The sequence below is a fragment of the Pocillopora damicornis genome, chromosome 1, assembly GCF_964200805.1.
Source record: "Pocillopora damicornis chromosome 1, jaPocDami1.2, whole genome shotgun sequence".
Classification (NCBI taxonomy): domain Eukaryota; kingdom Metazoa; phylum Cnidaria; class Anthozoa; order Scleractinia; family Pocilloporidae; genus Pocillopora; species Pocillopora damicornis.
In genome coordinates this window covers 19,925,352-19,945,247 of record NC_142670.1, presented here as the reverse complement: position 1 = coordinate 19,945,247, position 19,896 = coordinate 19,925,352, and the positions used below count along the sequence as shown (strand labels likewise).

At 37.5% G+C, this 19,896-nt stretch overlaps 1 protein-coding gene and 1 pseudogene across 1 annotated transcript; one reads left to right on the top strand and one right to left on the bottom strand.

Annotated features, from left to right (window-relative positions):
• Nucleotides 1-563: 563 nt before the first annotated feature.
• Nucleotides 564-19,896, top strand: part of LOC149052624 (uncharacterized) — a 45,125-nt pseudogene continuing 25,792 nt past the window's right edge.
• On the bottom strand, nucleotides 5,057-15,541 carry LOC149052626 (uncharacterized). The gene is made up of 11 exons (XM_089203860.1): nucleotides 13,864-15,541; nucleotides 12,724-13,064; nucleotides 12,469-12,618; nucleotides 11,898-12,020; nucleotides 11,399-11,521; nucleotides 11,014-11,136; nucleotides 10,053-10,175; nucleotides 9,439-9,561; nucleotides 8,229-8,351; nucleotides 7,488-7,610; nucleotides 5,057-6,616 (listed from the first exon to the last, which is right to left on the bottom strand). Exons 2-11 carry the CDS (start codon nucleotides 13,034-13,036, stop codon nucleotides 6,291-6,293), a joined length of 1,650 nt encoding a protein of 549 aa, XP_089059986.1. The 5' UTR covers nucleotides 13,037-13,064; nucleotides 13,864-15,541; the 3' UTR covers nucleotides 5,057-6,290.

The window sequence follows — 19,896 nt, the reverse complement described above, 5'->3', positions numbered from 1 at the left end:
GCGTTACGGTACTCACACCGTAAGGTCCCTCTAAACGAATTTAACCCTCCCCGAAGGGTACTTAAAGAAGGAAACAAAAAATAAAAAAAAAAAAAACCAAAACAATTATCGTTTCCAATGTCGACGTAAGTGGAACAATATGCATATAACATCCTTATTCTAGCTTACTCCCGTCGATGCCAAAAAAAAAAGTTCACCCAGAGCTCAGTAACCCTCTTTCAAAACATTGATTTTAAATAAGATAAATTAAATAGAGTGTGAGTAAAATTTGACAAACATCTAAAGCGATTTCTTTAAATAGCATGAATTTACATTCCGTTTAAGCCGAAAGGTTTTACTAACGAACTACTGCAAAAACAGGCTCACCAGAGACAAATGTCTTCTCAACAGAAGAACTGCTTCTTTCTTTTGCTACGCGCTCTTACCAGATATGAATTATGTCTTGAGCACCGACAAGCTAGTCTAAAAGTTGTATTTCAAACGGGTTTGGGTAAACAAGCGTTGCTTAAGCTATTTATGCAGTTTTTGACGATGTTGCGCAGCCAAACAGTAAATATAATAGTATGAATCCGAAGAGGAATGCTCTGGTTCCTTCTCCATGTGGATATATGAACCACAAATACTATAATAAAAGTAAATACGTGAAGACCAGTATATCGATAAATAGGAAAACTTTTGAGCTGTGGTCCATCTTTCGGGAGAATATCACCTTTAGTGTTTTGCTGAGCTTAGCATACATTTAAACTTCTCATATTGCATTTGTTTTGTGTAAGTTAAGGAAATAAGAGATGTTTAAAAGTTGGACACCAGGAACTATCACTTTAACATTGATAATAACTTTTCTTTCTGCTCTCTCGCGAGGAAAACACTTCTTCAAAATTTGAAGCCTGAGGTTATGAGGCAAAGTCCACTTCTTAAATAACGTTATTTACAACACTTTTTTATAAGATGAAACAAAAGCAAACTTGACTTATTTTTGTCGTTAAGATAGTCTGGTTTTATTTATTGGTTTTTTAATATAAATTGGTCTCCATAAAGAGTTTTAAAGCTGACGTTTCGAGCGTTACCTCTTCTTCCTTATCATTCCTTCTACAATTTGTTTTTTAATCATTTCTTCCACCTAACCGCAAATTAAAATAAATGTGCTGCTCAGATGGTGACTGTAATAAAACTTAAAACATCAATCTCCAACTTAAGAACCACCCTTAGTTTTAACAGCAATAAACCGAAAATACGATAACAAAAAGAGATATATGTAAATCCTTATAGAGATAAATAGCAATAATTTCTTGGCCGTGTTCCATCATCAATGTAAATACATCTTTTACTCTTTCCTTGAGCTCAGCGCGATACAAAGGTGAGCGGAGTTCTTGTTATTAAAACGAAACAGAGAGCGTTTATTCCACCCATAGCCAGAAGCTCCGAACCAAAGTGGGTGGTGCTTATTTCTGTTATGCGCCAGTGCATATGACAGCCTCTCCAGAAAGCTAGCGTGTGATTAGTCCATAGCGTCGCGCGAGAAACCTTCGAAAGAGTACCTCTCTATGTTAAATGGCATCTCATTCGCGGATGCCGACTTTGACCAGCCAAAGAAAGTAATCAAGTACGGAAGTCGAAAGGTTTGTCGAAAGGCTCGTCGAAAGACGTGAAAGAAATGAAACGATAAGTGTTTAGTCGTAGTTCCTGTCTTCGCACGTGATCGCTTGTGATATATATTTTTTGATGAATTCAGTCGAAATCAGCACAGGCTTTTTTTGCCATATTTTGATTTCGGGGATGCCACACTACCATGTTCTTGCTGTGGATTGGGAGGATTTGTAGTTGAGAAGTCTATAGAAAAGCTATCAGTACTGTTAGGGTCTTTAAGTTTTAAACATCTGGTTTTCTTCCTACTTGCAGGGGCGAACTCAAACAACTAAAATGGGTCCTCATATTTCTGAAAGGTTAGATTCTACCTGTGGAGTGCCTCAGGGTTCTGTTCTAGGCCCACTGCTTTTTTTTTAATATATCAATGACATACAGGAATCATCAGATAAGCTTAGTTTTACCTTTTTGCGGATGACACAAATATCCTTTGCTGATAAAAATCTGAAATCGTTGGAACTCTGCGTAAATCAAGAGCTTAACAAAGCATATGATTGGTGAACTGCAAACAAATTGACCTTGAATATTAAAAAAAGTAACTTCGTCATGTTTTGCCCTGCCCAAAGGAAACTTTCCTATCAACCTAAAATCGTGATATTTGATAACAAACAAAACAAGAAGGTGGCTCTAAAGCATAGAGGTTATGTCATATATCTCGGGATTTTAATTGATAAAAATTTGTCTTGGAAACACCATATTGACCATATAATCATTAAAGTAAGCAGAACCGTACGATCAATCGCAAAATTACGACACTTTCCGCCAACGCATACCCTCTTAAATATATACCAAGCTCTTATAGCTCCTTACTTAACATACGGTCTGACAGCATGGGGTCAGGCTTGTAAATCTTACCTTGAAAAGCTCCTAAAGTTGCAGAAATGAGCTCTTCGCTTTATCTACTTTTCTGATCATAATGAGCATGCAATTCCTTTATTTGTTGACGTTCATATCTTACCGCTAAAATTAGTTTATTATGAATCTATTGCTAATTTGATGTTTGACGTTCGAAACAGAACAGCTTCATCCAATATTCAAGATCTATTTCAAGATATATCTAATGTTCATTCTTACAGTACACGTTCTTCTGCCTCTAATAACTTCTATACCAAACCTTCTAGGCTATCCGTTCAAGCGAATTCCTACTCTCGAATAGGATTAAAAGTGTGGAATGCAATATTAGGTTCACAAGACTCTAATATAGATTTATCTGAGATTATACAAAATGTAAATTCCTGGTAATAATTCTCCTGATCTATCCTGACTATTTTTATAAACAGTAGCTGTACCTTTTATATTTTAAATTAGGTCAATGTAACGGTTTTTCTTGTTGTTATTCAATACTGTCTCTTTCCCTTCTCTTTTATCAGTTAATTTCTGGGGTCTTTTTTTGCAATTCGGCTATTGAGGCATGGCCCGCCTAGATTAGTCTTTGCTAGTTGCGGGCATGCCCTTTTCTGTAAAATTTAATTGGAAATCAATAAAGTGTGTATGTGTGTTCAGTTTCAAAAGCTATAAATCCAGTCCAAATATTTCAACAAGATTAAGTGCCTTCTGTGCTCGAGTCTTTAGTTCTTTTAATTTTCTGTGTGTGATTTTTTGGTTTTGAGGTCTCGAATTTCAGTTCCTCTGTGAATCCCCAGGCTTTTAATTCTGTTACCTGTCAATGTACTTAGTAAGTTGTTGATTTTCACCGTTCAGTTTTCTTAAACTTTCCTTTTCTCTGACATATTCTATTCTAATCTCTGAAATCTTTAACCAGTTTCTCCTTTTCATTCCTCAAGATTTTGATATTTTGCTCTCCAGATACATATTTCTTTCTCTGCTTTTTCAAGTTTTGACTGAATGGCATGCAGATCTGCTCCCTACTTCTCTACCGAGGTCACATCATTTTTCAAAATAACCAGCTTACGCAATTTTTCCTCATGCCCCTTTCTGTTTTTACAATTTCCTTTTCTGTTCAGAGTCTGATTTGTGATTGAAGCGGTTTGAAAGTCGGCCTTCAATTCGATCACTCTCTCAACTGATCTTAAACGCATGGCCAGGGATGATTCCATTTAGCATGTCAATGTATGCAAGGCCTGGGGTGTCTTTTTTCAATTTGTGCCATTGCATTAGTGCGGCATTCTTGACCGCCAGCCAGAATAGGACTTCATTACCACCTTCACTTTGTTTTGTCACATATTTTAACTGAGCTTCTGGTGGACCGCAAATATATATGAGGGGGTCACGGACCGGGTGACGATCAGACATTTTTCATTATTGTTTTGATTTTTTTTCCCGCGCGAAACCAAAACAAAAAATTCTTAAATTTCTCCAAAAGGGCATCTTATACCGAGCCCCCAGCCTCGTGATCACCCCCTGTAGTTACCAGTCTTTTATCTGTCATTGAGCCGTAGGTATTAAAATAGCGATCGTTTTTGCACAGCATTTAGTGCGAGGAAGAGAGACGTTCAATACTGTTATTTCAGCGCGATCGAAGGAAGATTACTGTTCGTAGATGCGTTCATTTTTGCTGAAAGTAGGCAAAAAAAAAAGCAGCAATATTTTTAGGGTTTGCAAAGTTCTTTTTGCCGTAAACGTGGAATGACATCTTTGAACTTAAACAATTTGATTGGGATGGATCGATACCAGTAAGGGATTTCGGCTGAGTTAAGATTCGGGAAATGATATTTACTAAGATAGACGCCATTTTCCGTATTGTAATGGGAATAAAACGTTGTAAGTTATAACGGAAAAAACCGCAACGACTGTTTCATTTACCAAAACACTGTAATTCTGTAATGAAAGTACTGATGAGTATCATTCAAACTGACATTGGGATGGCGGGGTTACGTCCATGATACGAATTTTATTAACTGGTTTTAAATGAATCCCATACTAAGCTTTGTATTCTTCAGCGAGTTTTTAGACTCTTCTAAGACTCTAAGTCTTGCGGTCTATTGCGCATGCGCGATTCGGAATTTCTGGCCATGATTGGCTCATTACGTGGAAAACCCCGTTGTTACGTATGCTACGCCGCAACGTATCATATCCTTAGACAAGTCTGTGATTTAATTCTTCTCGTTGGTCAGCTAATTACTATAATTCCAGAGGTCTGTGAAGACGGTATTTTTATTATAGTGTCAAAAATAACTCTTGCCTAATAGCAATGCCTTATTACTACCAGTGATATGCAATTTGAGTATGATTGAATAGGCCCACCTAGACGAAAAATAAAAAAATTTTTCATTTCAAAACCTACACGTTTAATAACTTGTACTATATATTTTCAAATGCTTCGATAGTATTACGTTTTACAGTAGTATCGCCTTATAAGCACAAGGCTTGTTAAGTTTCTCGTGCATCACCCCGCATAAACGTGTCTGCCAAGAAAAAGCTATGTATTTCAAATATGGAATTACGCAAAAAATGGTCCAAAGTCATATTTAATTTTTTTTTCATTGTAACACCAACATGTACAGCAATTATATTCTATTACTATCAAAGGTATACAAATTGGTCATGATTGAATACACGCTCTGAAAAAAGTCCCCTAACGGCACAAGGCCTTAGACTTGCTGCTATCAAATACATTTGACTTCCATAGATGGCAAAACTAACTGTCATTCACTTACATTAATGTGAATTAACCATTCTAGCTCCAGTTACATGTGTACAAATTATTAAGTTTTCATTCAAAGGCAAGAATAATAAGGCTAATTTTCATGAACACAAAAGATTGCTGATCATGTTACCATTAGGAGGTCTATGGCAACCCCTCCTTGTTGCTTATTAAATTCGTCTATCTAAATGTATCATCTCGCTATTTCCAGCGCTGAGTCCTCTTGGAGACTTACTTATCATTACGTAAATCAAATAATAGCGTTGCCTGTACCGAACCTTCTACCAATACTGCTCTTACACAATACACCTTTTATCGCAAATTTGCTGCGAAAACTACTACTAACGCTACGTTACACGAGATTATTTTTAGAGACAGTCTTGCCAAATTTAAGCCTCCTAAGGCTCTCATGTTTAACAAGCTCTTGTTTGTTAAACACTATGATAATTATTATCATCATCATTTCTATCTTTCATATCATCTTTTTTTTTTTTTGCTTTCGATCCTTAGGTCTTATACGAAATATGCTCCGCAGAATAACTAGAATGGCTTTGTTTTTCCATTTTTTTTTCGGGTGCACGTGCCAAAAAAATTCCATAAAAGGCGGAAAAAAAAGATGTACGTCTACAGCGGTGTCGCTAATGTGTTTAAACACCTATAGAAAAATGAGATGATTGTTCAAAATACGCCACGGATAATGATTACCGAAATTATTGGTAAACCTTAATTGCCCTAAAATATTTTAATATGTTGTATTCGGTAATTATCTCATTGTGACGAGTGTACCAAATACGTAAACAGTGCCTCTCGCACGTGCTAATTGGCTGGTTCGGAAGTAATTGACAAGTACTGTTTGCCTCCAAGCATGATTGTTGATCTTGCAAATATTCGTCATCTTGCGTTGCTAATTTTTGAACCGAGATCAAAAACTAGCAACGTGTCAATATGACAATGCTACAATCAGGTCGTGAGATCAATGCCACGAAATAACTTGTTACAAAAAAAATTGTTTTGTGGAAATTTTTTTTTCTTTGCGACCAGTCTAGTTATTGCACGCCACACTGGCATCCTCACTATGTGCACAGTTATGTTTTTCCCAGCCAGGGAACCTACATCGAGATAACATTGCCTCTCCCCCTTGGCAGTAGACATCATCCATCCAGACTGGGTCAGAACCCTGACCATATTTAGCGCAACAACTAGCCTGAGATGCACTAGAGAAGCCGAGCTGACGACAAACCACATTGGCTTCGTTAATTGTCCAGTGATCATCACACACTGTGCCCCACTTCCCGTTGTGATAAACCTCTACACGGCCGTAGTTTGCTCCACCGCCCATTAAACGGATAGGAGCGTCCTCATTAGTGGCTGTGTGATCAACATAGTACTGACTAAGTATTGGAGGTACCTGAGATCAAACTGGCCTCAGCTGTGCTTGAATCATTTAAATTAGGCTTTAAATCATCCGAGGAACGGTCTCGGGAGTGCTGTGGAAATCATGCTTAACCCTTTAACTCCCAAGATCTTATTGTCAATTCTCCCCTGGTGGTAGATGAGAAAAAACCTGCCTGCTACGTTCGAGGAGAGCAATAACAAATAACATTGGCAAAAAGTAAAATTTATCACCGAGAAGCAATGAAAGAAGTAACCATGGAGAAGACTTGGTTGAAAATATATTAAAATATCAAAATTCCAAAATACATACAGTGTGAGAGAAATAAGGACATTTCGCCAAAACGAGCCCCTTTAGCAGTTTAGAAGTTTTCTTGCTGTTGTTTTTGTAGTTGCTGCTGTTTTTAACTGCACTTACGTCGTTTTCAATAATTTTATAACACGAGCTGAGGTCGCTTACAGTGTTCAGAGATTGTACCGATTAAAATAAACTGAGAAGCAGAATGTCGCGGCAATAGGTCTTCCCTACCCAAAAATAATGTAGAAGACAAGAGGAGGAAGCGTAAGGATATAAAGGAAGAAGGATCCTTCAACTGGATACTAAAAAATCAAAGCAATAACGAACAGGTGTGCTATAATAGGATTATAAGCCCTCTTAGATGGGTTTTTAGTCAATCAGAAATAACCTCCTAGCAATTCATCTAATTTCCTTAGAAGTTTTCTTCAACTATACCTATTTCTTCTTCTTAGCTAAAGAGTGCCACTATAACACAATATATTAACTGGCCTAGGATTGAGACCATTGCATCATCTACCTGGCAACCAAATGTGCCTTAAATAGCCTTACCTGTGCAAGATTTCCCATCACCAGAGAATCCACTCACACACTGACAGTGAAATGAGCCTTCAGTATTCTGACAATTGGCATTTGGATCACAGACGGGTATGGAAGAGCTGCATTCGTCAACATCTACAAAAATCAAATGGACAGTAGTGGAACTCCGATTAATGACTTTTACTGCTTGTAACTCTAAAAGGAAGCATAGGAAGAAGTGACAAGAGACCTGTTAAATATCGGTGGTACTATTTTTCAACACCTGGAATAACACAATTTAAAATTTTCCCCCCTCAACTCTCCCTCCTATACACCCTTAAATCTCTTGTTAATTCGATTTTCTGAAATTGATTCTTTCCGCCCTTAACTCTAAAAGGAAACAGAGCGAGAACTCCGCAAGAAAATTACTCTTTGAAGCTAAGCTTAAGGGATTTGAGTAACAGACTACCTGTTCATGCTGGTTGGTGTTATATGTTAACCAACTACAAAGAAATACGGACGCATATGGTTATATCCAACCACTCTTTCTTGGATGGATGTTAATATTCCTTGAATAACAAAGTTCGAAATCTCCATCCTACACATCCTCCTTAAGTCTCTTAATGATTCGATTTTCTAAAACTGCACTTCTACCTATTTATTGGTTCCCTTAGAGAGGAATCGGAGAGTAAGGAATCTACTTCAAAAACATAACACACTTACATGCATTACGTACCATGCAACCACCAAAACTGCCTTAAAAAATAGCCTTACCGATACAAGATTTCCCATCACCAGAGAATCCAGTCACACACTGACAATGAAATGTGCCTTTCGCATTCTGACAATTGGCCTTTGGATCACAGACGGGGGCGGAAGAGCTGCATTCGTCAACATCTGCAAAGAAATTAAACAGTCAGTAGTGGAGCTCCGATTGATGACTTTTACTGCTTGTAACTCTAAAAGGAAACACAGGTAGAAGTGACAAGAGACCTGTTCAATATCGGCGATGTTCTTTTTCAACATATGGGCGCACTTTGTTACATCGCAACACATTTCGTGAAAGGGTGTTCAAATTTGTTGGAACAACACCATTCAAAACTTTCAATGCCAAAGTAAAGTGCATGTCTGAAATACTTCGTCTATACCTAATAACCGACAGCATACTAAAAACAATATATACTTTCATTAAACTGCAAGTTTTCTGATAACAAATAAGTCACTTCTTGAAGGTAGGGCTGAAAGGGATATGTGACAAGTGACCTGGTTATGCTGGTTGGGGCGTTTCGTACCCAGTCACTTTGTACCTGGCTTTGTCGATTCGCACTCAGTTGGTTGAGTCACTTTGTACCCAAACTAATCAAGTAGATTGTTCATGCTTATATGTTAAACGATAAGAATAAACAGAAATAAACGAATTTACAACCGTCTATAACAAAGAGATAAAAGTCTCACTTTCGCTGGCTCTTTTTTTGTTTTATATTTTATTACTTATGAAGTATTACTTTTATTTTATTGTTTTTATATATTTTTTTAAATAAACGAATTTACAACCGTTTATAACGAAGGGATAAAAGTGTCACTTTCGCTGGCTCTTATTTTGTTTTATTTCTACCTTCCTTCAGTCTCTTTTTTATTCTATTTTCTAAGAGTGCGCTGGTAACTATTTGTGTTCTCATTATCTCAAGAGAGGGACCAAAGAGTAAAGTGTCTAGCCCCAAAATACAGCACACTCACAAGACTAAGGCCAAAACCTCGGCGTTCATCAAGTTACCACCCTATCTCTCAAGAATATCCTTACCGGAGCAAGATTTCCCGTCAGCAGAAAATCCAGTCTCATCTCATTTCCTTACAAGTTTTTTTCAACTCTACTTATTTCTTCATCTTGGCTAGAGTGCCACCATAACACAATAGATTAACTGGGCTAGGATCGAAACCATTGCATCATATACTTGGCCACCAAATGTTCCTTAAATAACCTTACCTGTGCAAGATTTCCCATCACCAGAGAATCCACTCACACACTGACAGTGAAATGAGCCTTCAGTATTCTGACAATTGGCATTTGGATCACAGACGGGTATGGAAGAGCTGCATTCGTCAACATCTACAAAGAAGACAAGTAGTCAGTGGTGGAACTCCGGTTGATGATTTTTACTGCTTGTAACATTAAAAGGAAACGTAGGGAGAAGTGACATGAGACCTGTTCAATATCGGTGGTGTTATTTTGCGTTTTGGTGGTGTTATTGGTGCTTTTCGTGAAAGGATGCTTAAATTTGTTGGAGCTTATATGTTAATCGGCAAAAAAGAAACTAGAACACATATGGTTATATTAAACCACTCTTACTAAGATGGATATGTATATTCCTTGAATAACAAAGTTCCAAATCCCCTCCTTCCTCCATCCTACACATCCTCCTTAAGTCTCTTCATGATTCAATTTTCTAAAACTACACCACTACCTATTTATTGCTTCCTGTATAGAGGGATCGGAGGGTAAAGAATCTACTTCAAAAACATAACACACTTACATGAGTAAGGCCCAAACATCTGTGTTTACCATGTAACCACCAAGTCTGCCTTAAAAAATAAACTTACCGGTGCAAGATTTCCCATCACCAGAGAATCCACTCACACACTGACAATAAAATGTGCCTTCCGTATTCTGACAATTGGCCTTTGGATCACAGACGGGGGTGGAAGAACTGCATTCGTCAACATCTGTAAAGAGATTAAATAGTCAGTAGTGGAGCTCCTATTGATGTTTATTACTGTTTGTAACTAAAAAAAAAGGAAACAGGGAGAAGTGACAAGACTCCTGTTCAATATCGATGGTGTTATTTTTCAACACCTGCGTACACTTTGTGACATCGAAACACCTTTCGTAAAAAGATGTTCAAATTTTTTGGAACAACATCATTCAAAACTTAACAACTAAGATAAGTTTTTAATGCCAAAGTAAAATGCATCTCTAAAACACTTCAGCAATAGCTAATAGTCGACAGCATACTAAAAACAATACATACTTTCATGAAACTTTAAGTTTTCTGATAATAAATTAATCACTCCTTAAGGGCAAGGTTGAGAGGGATAACTGACAAATGACCTGATTCTGCTGGTTTGTGTTATATTTTAACCCGTTACCAGCCTTCTTATACCAGGGACGTTTCATTCAAAGCCCAGTCGCTTTGTACCCGGCTTAGTTGATTCGCACCCAGTTGGTTGAGTTGCTTTGTGCCCAAACTAATCAAGTAGATTGTTCATGTTAATATGTTAAATGATAAGAATAAACAGAAAAAAACGTATTTACAACCGTTTATAACAAAGGGAGAAAAGTCTCACTTTCGCTGACTCTTATTTTGTTTTATTTCCACCCTCCGTCAATCTCTTTTTAATTTTATTTCCTAACAGTGTACTGGTAACTATTTGTGTCCCCTTATCTCAAGAAAGGGACCAAAAATTAAAGTGTCTATATCCAAAACATAACACACTTATAAGACTAAGGCCAAAACCTCGGCGTTCATCAAGTTATCACCCTAACTCTCAACAATATCCTTACCGGAGCAAGATTTCCCGTCACCAAAGAATCCAGTCAAACACTGACAAAGATATGAGCCTTCTGTGTTCTGACAATTGGCCTTTGGATCACAGTCAAAGATGGAAGAACTGCATTCGTCAACATCTGCAAATAAACCAAATAGTCAGAAGTGGAGCTCTGATTGATGATTCTTTCCGCCCATAATTCTAAAAGGAAACAGAGCGAGAACTCCACAAGCAAATTACTCTTTGAAGCTAAGCTTAAGGGCTATGAGTGGCAGACTACCTGGTCATGCTGCTTGGTATTACATGTTAACCAACAAAAAAGAAATTAGGACACATATGGTTATATCAAACCACTCTTTTTAGGATGGATGTTGCTATTAAGATGCTAAAAATAAACTTACCTGTGCAAGATTTCCCATCACCAGAGAATCCACTCACACACTGACAGTGAAATGAGCCTTCAGTGTTCTGACAATTGGCATTTGGATCACAGACGGGTATGGAAGAGCTGCATTCGTCAACATCTACAAAGAAATCAAAAAGTCAGTAGTGCAGCTCCGACTGATGACTTTTACTGCTTGTAACTCTAAAAGGAAACACAGGGAGAAGTTATGTGAGAGACCTGTTCACTATCGGTAGTACTATTTTTTAACACCTGGAATAACACAATTTAAATATCCCCCCCCCACTCTCCCTCCTACACATCCTCAAATCTTTTGTCGATTCGATTCTCTGAAAATTTTCTACTACCTATTTACTGCCCCTTTCTTGTTGAAAAGTAACGGAAAGTAACGGAAAGTAAAGAACCTTTTTCAAGAACATAACAAGCTTACACGATTAGGGCCCAAACCTCTGTGTTTACCATGCAACCACCAAGTCTGCCTTGAAAAATAACTTTACCGGTGCAAGATCTCCCATCACCAGAGAATCCAGTCACACACTGACAATGAAATGAGCCTTCCGTATTCTGACAGTTGGCCTTTGGATCACAAATGGGGATGGAAGAACTGCATTCGTCAACATCTGAAAAAACATTAAATAGTCAGTAGTAGAGTTCCGAATGATGATTATTGCTGCTTGTAACTCCAAAAGGAAACATAGGAAGAAGTAACATGAGACCTGTTCAGTATCGCTGGCATTATTTTTCAACACCTAGGCGTCCTTGGTTATATCGTAACACGATTCGTGGAAGGATGTTCAAATTTGTTGGAACAACACAATTCAAAACTACACATATCAGTGTACAAAGGCCTTGGCAACGATACGGCAGAAGTATTGATGACAAACCATGCAAATGCTGCACAACAGGCAATTGTTTGTGTAAATATTTATAGCTCAATCGCATTTTACATTCCAAACTGAAATGATCTTAGGGCCAGTAATGATTGTCTACATTTTTTAATGTGGAGTTTTCTCTGAGAGGATAAAGGCAAAAAACTTAAACATCGATTTTCGTGATGAATTAAGGTACCTTCTGTTTTCATGTCGCAGTAAGCGAATACAATCTTTTCAGGTATGATGGAGAAAATCCAGTATCTCGCACTGACCGCTTGCCCTCCTTCACTTGTTTTAATCTCTTTACACGTTTCAGCCGGAAGTTCTGGAACGGACCCGAGAGGCACTGGAAAACAACGGATTGTTTCTTGTTTACATATATCACTTATCATTCCATAATACATTCTAAGTTCTTTATTCTCTTTTTTCTAACTTAACATTAAGGTCTCACCTCTCTTCATGTCTTTTCTGAAATAATATCGCTCAAAGTTTGGTACAAAATCTTCTGGTCTGGCTTCCTTAGTACGGTTGCTCAATTCGCAAATGTCTTCGGTAAAGACGTAGTTAAAACTCTGGCATCTGATGTCTTGGTAACATTCCCGTAAACACACATCACCGAAAGCCGCTTTTGTGATATTCTTGAAGATGTGTCCTTGCAGCATCATACCCAAGATCGACACCTCTCCTTTTGCGCTGCTATGTTGAGAACTTGCATCTAAGAATGTTGGACTTACAACAATCAGCACTAGCAGAGTAAGGGCCATCTTGCTCCACTCATTGGCTCGACGACACCTAATGGCGATAAGAGTACTAGTAGATTGGACGGATGGAAAATTTTGCTAAGTCGCTGAGACTTTTCAAAGATTATTTATTGTTTGCGAAAAATCCGGCGGGCGCCAACAGTTGCTTAAAGCCATATAAAACAATCCTTTTCCAAGTTGAGACTAATAAAAGACCTTCGGGAGATCGCACCGTTGACCTAACCAAATAAAAGATCTACTTCACAGAACAATACCCCAGCTCCTGCGTTGTTATTTCTTACCCTTTGAAAAAGAACAACATGAAATTATGACATTTGCGTGGTCTGAGAACCAAAACACAGAAGGTGAATTATTTTAGTTTCTATTTAAAAGGGGGTTGGCTCGGTTGAGGTTGAGGTTTGCCGCCTTGAGAGACAGGTGACGCATCCAGCCACTCGCTAAAAGTATGAAATCAATTCTACGATCAAAGGTACTCACAAGGTAAGGTCCCTCTAGACGAAACTAACCGTCCATGAAAGGTACTTAAAGAAGGAAACAAAAACTAACATAAAAACCAAAAGAGTTATCGTCCTCTAAATCCAGGGAATTATCAAGAGCACGCTTGTCGACGTAAGCGTAACAATATACATACATAATCCTAATTCTAGCTTACTCCCGTCAATGCCAAAAAACAATTTCTTAGAGCTTAACCCTTCATAAATAAGATAAATTAAATGGAGTGTGAGTAGAATTTGACAAACACTTGAATCTGCTGCTTTAAATAACATGAATTTACATTTCGTTAAAGCCAAAAGGTTTTACCGACGAACTACTAAAAAAAACAGGCTTACCAGTAATAAATGTCTTCTCCCCAGAAGAACTGCTTCTTTCTTTTGCTATGCGCGCTCTTTGGTTATCAGATATGAATTAGGTCTTGAGTATCGACAAGCTGGTGTTTAAAACATGGCTGAAAAGATGTATTTCGAACAGGTTTAAGTAGACAAGCGTTGTTTAAGCTAATTGCGCTGCTTTTGACGTTGTTGCGTAGACAAACAGAAAATATATCACATTACATAATTTTTTTTGTTGAGTAAAGTTGGACAAGAACATCAAAACTTCTTAGTTGTATAGGCATAAGTACGAAGGAAGTTATAATAGTACACTTATAAAAGTAAGAATACAGAAAGGAATGCTCTGGTTCCTTCTCCAAGTTGATAAAATGAAAATCAGTTTATCTCATTCATTATACTAAGCAACCAAATTGAATTAACTTGTTTGCCTAATTTTACTGTTATTCAATATCTTAAGACACGAATCTCCAAATTAAGAACCACCTTCTTTCTTTTCCATGCTTTGACAGCAATTAACCACAAATACGGTAATAAAAATAAATACATGAAAACCATTATATAGGTAAATAGGAACAATTTTTGGGCTGTCGTCCATCTTCAGTGAGAATTCCGCGGAGCTTAGCATACATTTAAGCATTTCATATTACATTTTTTTTCTACAAGTTAAGGAAATAACAGATGTTTAAAAGTTGGACACCAGAAACTATTACTTAAACGTTGATCATAATGTTTCATTCTGCTCTCTCGCCAGGAAAACGCTTCCTCAACATTTTATTTGAAACATTTGGAAACCTGTCTTTCAAAACTTCACGTCAGAAAGCAATCTATTTTTGTAAGTTTGAGCCGTGAAAGCAAGTGATATATAAGCATGCAATAAAAATATTAACCTGCCGTGTTCTTTTCCGATATTTATCCTGCACTGGTCTCCTGCTTCTTAAAATGAATGGGGGAGTCTTTCTTTCAGAATTACTAACAACTTCCTGTTTATTGCCTAAGGTTATGAGGAAAAGTCCACATCTTAAATTAACGTTATTTACAACACCTTTTTAACAGATGAAACAACAGCACATGACTTATTTTTTCATTAAGATAATTTGGTTTCATTCTCTGAGTTGTTAATGTAGATTGGTCTCCATAAAGAGTTTTAAAGCTGACATTCGAGCATTTCATTGCTTCTAAAATTTGTTTTTCTAAGTATTTCTTCCACCTAACCGCAAATTGAAATAAATATGCTGCTCAAATGGTGACTGTAATTCAATATCTTAAAACACCAATCTCTAGCTTAAGAACCGCTTTCATGTTTTAACAGCAAAAACCGAAAATCCGATAACAAAAAGAAATATATGTAGATAAATAGCAACAATTCTTTGGTTGTGTTCCATCATTAATGTGAATATAATCTTTTACAATTTTGCTGAGTTCAGCTTACATTTGAACATTTTACATTTCATTTGCAATTATTGCCTTTAAAGTAGGGAAATAAGAGAAGTTAAAAGCCTGTCGTTTTAACGTTGATCAAAATTTTTCTGCTTTTGTTTTCATTACACCTAAACACCACCTGTAAGGAGAAGATTAAAGAAATCTTTCCCGCAGGTTCCATTACCTGTCAAACAGTAACAGAAGAACTACAGGAAGAGGGAATACTGTCCTTAGATAGCAAAATATTTTTCGTCAGGCGCACTCCGTTTGAAAGTATATGTCGCAATAATTATTGCAATGTTTGTCGCGTAAAATGTTTAATTTAAGAGAGGATGTCGGCATCCATCGAACAAATCTGTAATATTTTGGCAAGTCACCCAAAATTCGTTTTCACTCCTACATTCATGTTTTGTAGCCCAATATGTCCTAATAATTTTAGTGTAGTTTTTTTGTGAAAATATATTTTAGTTTTCGAGAATTAATTATTTTCGTTCGACCACTCAAATATGCAAATTTTAACCGTGAATATTACCCGAGTTGTGTGACCTCCTATAACGAATATACTTGACCTCCGGTAATTATATCAACATAATCCGTTGTTTTATCATCTAAACTTAATCCCCTGTCGTTATTGAAGCTGGCAAAGGATTATTTATTTTTTGGTGAGTATTTTTGGCCGAAATACTTTTCCTGTGTCGAAAAGTAGCATAAAAGAAGACAGTTTTAACGATGACCGATATGACAGAGTCTACTGAATTTCTAGCTTTTAAAAGACAAAAGGACGGTTACAAAGTAAAAAAATTTCCTTGTGTATTTATATATTTCTATCCTGAGACGAACTCAAAGTCCGGCAAAATTTACTTGCTAGTGACTATAAAATATACACGGTCTGCTTACTTGCCGCCACCGAATTTATACGAAACGAGTCATTTCTGAATTAGTTTATGGGAATTTTCATTGCAGAACGAAACACTCATTCTGGACGACCTTTTGTACCTGTATAATGTGAACGCGGTACCACACTCATATCTGTTTGAATCCTCTTTAAGAGGGGGGGAAGCATAGAAAGGTACAGAAAAGGAGGTAAATATTTGTCATTTCTCACCCTCTGAGTCAACCTTGTCGCGTATCTTTTTATTTTTAGATGCACCTCCCACGAGGTTTTTCGCGGGTGATTCCATGATAGCCAATCATAAGAGAGCTGTGGTCGTCTATTGTTTACGTCACATGCAGGCCGCACGAAAGGATCTCAATAACGGCGAAATGAGCGGAAAGTTTATCCGACGAAAGTTCTGATATCTATCAGGCAACCTCCCGCCATTTTTTAAGGTGTTATGCAAACGTCAGCGTGTTTTCGCGGGAAATTAAAGAACTCCCCCCACATATCTTAGTTCTAAAAATAAAAACATACGGGTCAGGGTTGACCCAAGGGTACAATTCGTATGGAGGCTCCGAATGATGGGCTCCTGGTATTACTCACATTTTTTTTTAATTAATTACCGAGCAAATTTCAAGTAATAATTTCAGGGAGTAAAAAGCAACAACAAAAGGATTTCTATCAAAGCGAGGTGCCATCTTCAGTCCTACCATGTCGGACACCTTGAATAAAGGGTGACACGCAAGCAGTTTCCTGCAGCTTTGACATAAAATAATTTTGATGCCTCTTTGAAAATAAAGAAAAGCTTGAACAGCAGATATCGCAAGATCTTTGGCTCGAGTTCTGGATGCACTTAAATAGTCTGTTTAACAAATACAAACGTACAGTTATTTTAATCTACTAAATAATGTCAAGACTGTGAGAGATTATTCAGCGTTAATTGATTTCCGGTTGATTTTTTGCGATAAGTGACAGATGATTGAACAATAGGATCATATTATATATTTAAATGAGAGAGACCAGAGCGTGGGAAAGAGAACGGTGAGAGAGAGCGGGAGATTAAGTTGATTTTATAAAATAAAACGTGAAGTTTCGGAACATAGCAGATTCTTTAGTCTCATTTCCGACAGACGAACAAAACTTTAAAAGTATAGCCGTCCTCCCTCGAAGCAGGACAGATTTTGTCAAGCATAAAAATCTGACAGATCAGTGCCTAAAAGTTTTTATAATTAATGAATCAGTTCGCGTAAATTTGACGAAGTAACATTGACAAATCACATTTTTTGTTTTTAGGTGCTGACGGGGGAGGGGAAGGGGGAGGCGATCGGAAATGGGTAAGGATGCTTGTCGTACCTTTAAGGGGTCAAAATCAGCGATCTGGTAACTTTCATGGTCTCTCAAACTTAAGTGAACTTCCAGAGACCTAGCTGATACCTTTTAGAGTGTTTTTCATTCGAAAAATTAACTGAAATAAGCATTAAAAGGACCATTTTATGATCTGACTTCCGGCTCTAGAGTACGTCGATAAAAGAGTTTTTATTTTTAGGATTTTTTAAGTTTTTGTGTTTGAATTGGTACATTTTAAGGGTAGACATAAATTGTTACTACTCCCATACGGATAAGACTCAGGTAGCTTTAATAATTTTATAGGCGTCGTTTTCGAAATTCCCGGCGCGCATCCCCGCCCTCTTACCGTATTTCTTCACCTATAAGCCGAGGCCCTAAAAGCTAGAGACCTTCCAAAAGACTCGTGTTGTCCAAAGAGCGAAATTCTTCATTGTAACCGGCCATTTGAGTGAGCGAACCTCACGGAAAAAATTGGGAAATGGCTCACCGAACACAAAACCTAATGAATGAGAATAAATACAAAAGAAAAAAAGGGAATCAGTGAAGATTTAAATACTATTACGCGACTGAAGAAACACAACAATGCCCTCAGTTACTATAACCTGACAAACGTTTCAATCGAGTATCTCTTTCGTCACTGTTATTTTTCTCATTATGCCAAAAGCACGCCGCTCTTTGTGTAGTATGGCTTTCAAGATCAAAGTTAGCGCGGAAGCTGAAGCTGTAGAAAACAGCTCGGAAATCACTTGAGATTATGGAATTAGCGAGTCCATGGTGCGACGCTGGAGAAGAGACCAGACGACTATTCTTTCTGGCAAGCTTAAGATGTTTGCAAAACGTGCAAAAATGGGCCGTTTCACTCCCAAGTGTCCCGAACTAGACGAGCAAGCGATGGAGTGGTTTTCACAGCAGAGAGACCAAAAATCTCATTTGTAATGTGAAATGAGAAGAGTTTTTGCCGAGTTGAGTGAGATCGTCTTTCAATGCGTGGGAAGCAAATAATCTGATTGGTGGTCAGAAATACGTTGTTGTCATGACAATTTAAATGTTGTATAGGTATGTATAGGGGTCCCCCGGGAGATGCTGATACGTGCAGCACACTTGAAATTTAGCAAGGAAAAATTTTGATGTGATTTTTGGTGAAGAGAAACAAGTTTTGTCAGCGTCTAGTAGCTAATGCGGAAGGGCCCTTTACCACAGTGTGCATAATTACGCGTCCCGCCAAACGGCGGGAAGTCAACAAAGTGTTCAGACATTAGTATAGAAAACCCCGCCTCTGTCTGGATTTTTCCTAGCCTCTTGACCAATTCCCAATTGAGACCCAAGTCTGACGGGACGCGTAATTTTGCACAAGGCGGTAAGTAGCCTACTTACCGGAGCCAGGTTTTATGAATTTTCCACACGTCTTAACTTCTATCTGTGATACACACTTGCCAATTCCCTTATGGCTTTTGGAATCGACTTTTAAGTTAAAACCCTACCTTCACCTTGGCCAAACACTTCTTTAAGCACTCTACATCTACTATTAGAACACGACTCCACCCAACACCGAGATCTGATCTAATTCATCGTTATTTTTTAGCGTCTCGAAGATGCCGGAAAAATAAGATCAACTTCATTTTCTGGGTCTGAAAACTTGCAACTCCGCTACTGACTTGTCTTTTTTACAACTAAGCAAGGGAATGACTTGAGATAGGCAACTTCGGTCTTCTCGATAACTAAACCCACAAGTTCCACCAGCGATTGATTTAAGTAAACAGCAAATCTCCATGTTAGCATGTAAGTGAGACGCTTATACAACAAATCAATTAGCTAAATCAATCTATAGCTTGTCAATCAAATTGACTTTTGCAAACATTATTTGATTTCCGCCGGAAAAGAAATCATTGATGGATCTGAACACTTAAGTTTTCTGAATGCAGTAATTCCTAGAAGGTTTTTCAAGATATCATGCAAAGAGGAAAAAAACCCATCTCTTGAAATTTCGGAGGTTGATTCAACTTTGAATTTCTATATGTCACGCTTGTTATGTAAATAATGTAATAAGATGGAGAAGGTATATAAACTGGAACTCAAATCTGGTTAAAAGATGGTAGAGCAAAACGCAATCATCTAAACAGCTAATAAAATCATAAATAAACAAGGTAACAGCGTTATGTTAGATTCTTTTTTTCAAATTGTGGTGATGTATGCCAGTAAACCTACCCACACCGAGAGTAAAGAGAAAATACGATAAACAGTGTATCTTTCCTGCAAAGCGACGTTTCAAGTGCGATTACTTATCAAAGCGTAACAGAATCAAAGGGCGCCCGTGGCCAACTCGTGGATAAAATATTACAGAGATATATACTTGTAAAGTCGCTATCACTAAACTAAGGTGTTAAGATAGA

Excerpts from the sequence above, each read along its gene's own strand:
- LOC149052626 (XM_089203860.1), bottom strand. The coding sequence starts at position 13,036 with ATGGCCCTTACTCTGCTAGTGCTGATTGTTGTAAGTCCAACATTCTTA. Across the intron at positions 12,619-12,723 it reads CAGAAAAGACATGAAGAGAG|TGCCTCTCGGGTCCGTTCCA; the intron begins GTGAGACCTTAA and ends GTTGTTTTCCAG. Across the intron at positions 11,137-11,398 it reads TGATGGGAAATCTTGCACAG|ATGTTGACGAATGCAGTTCT; the intron begins GTAAGTTTATTT and ends GTTTATTTGCAG.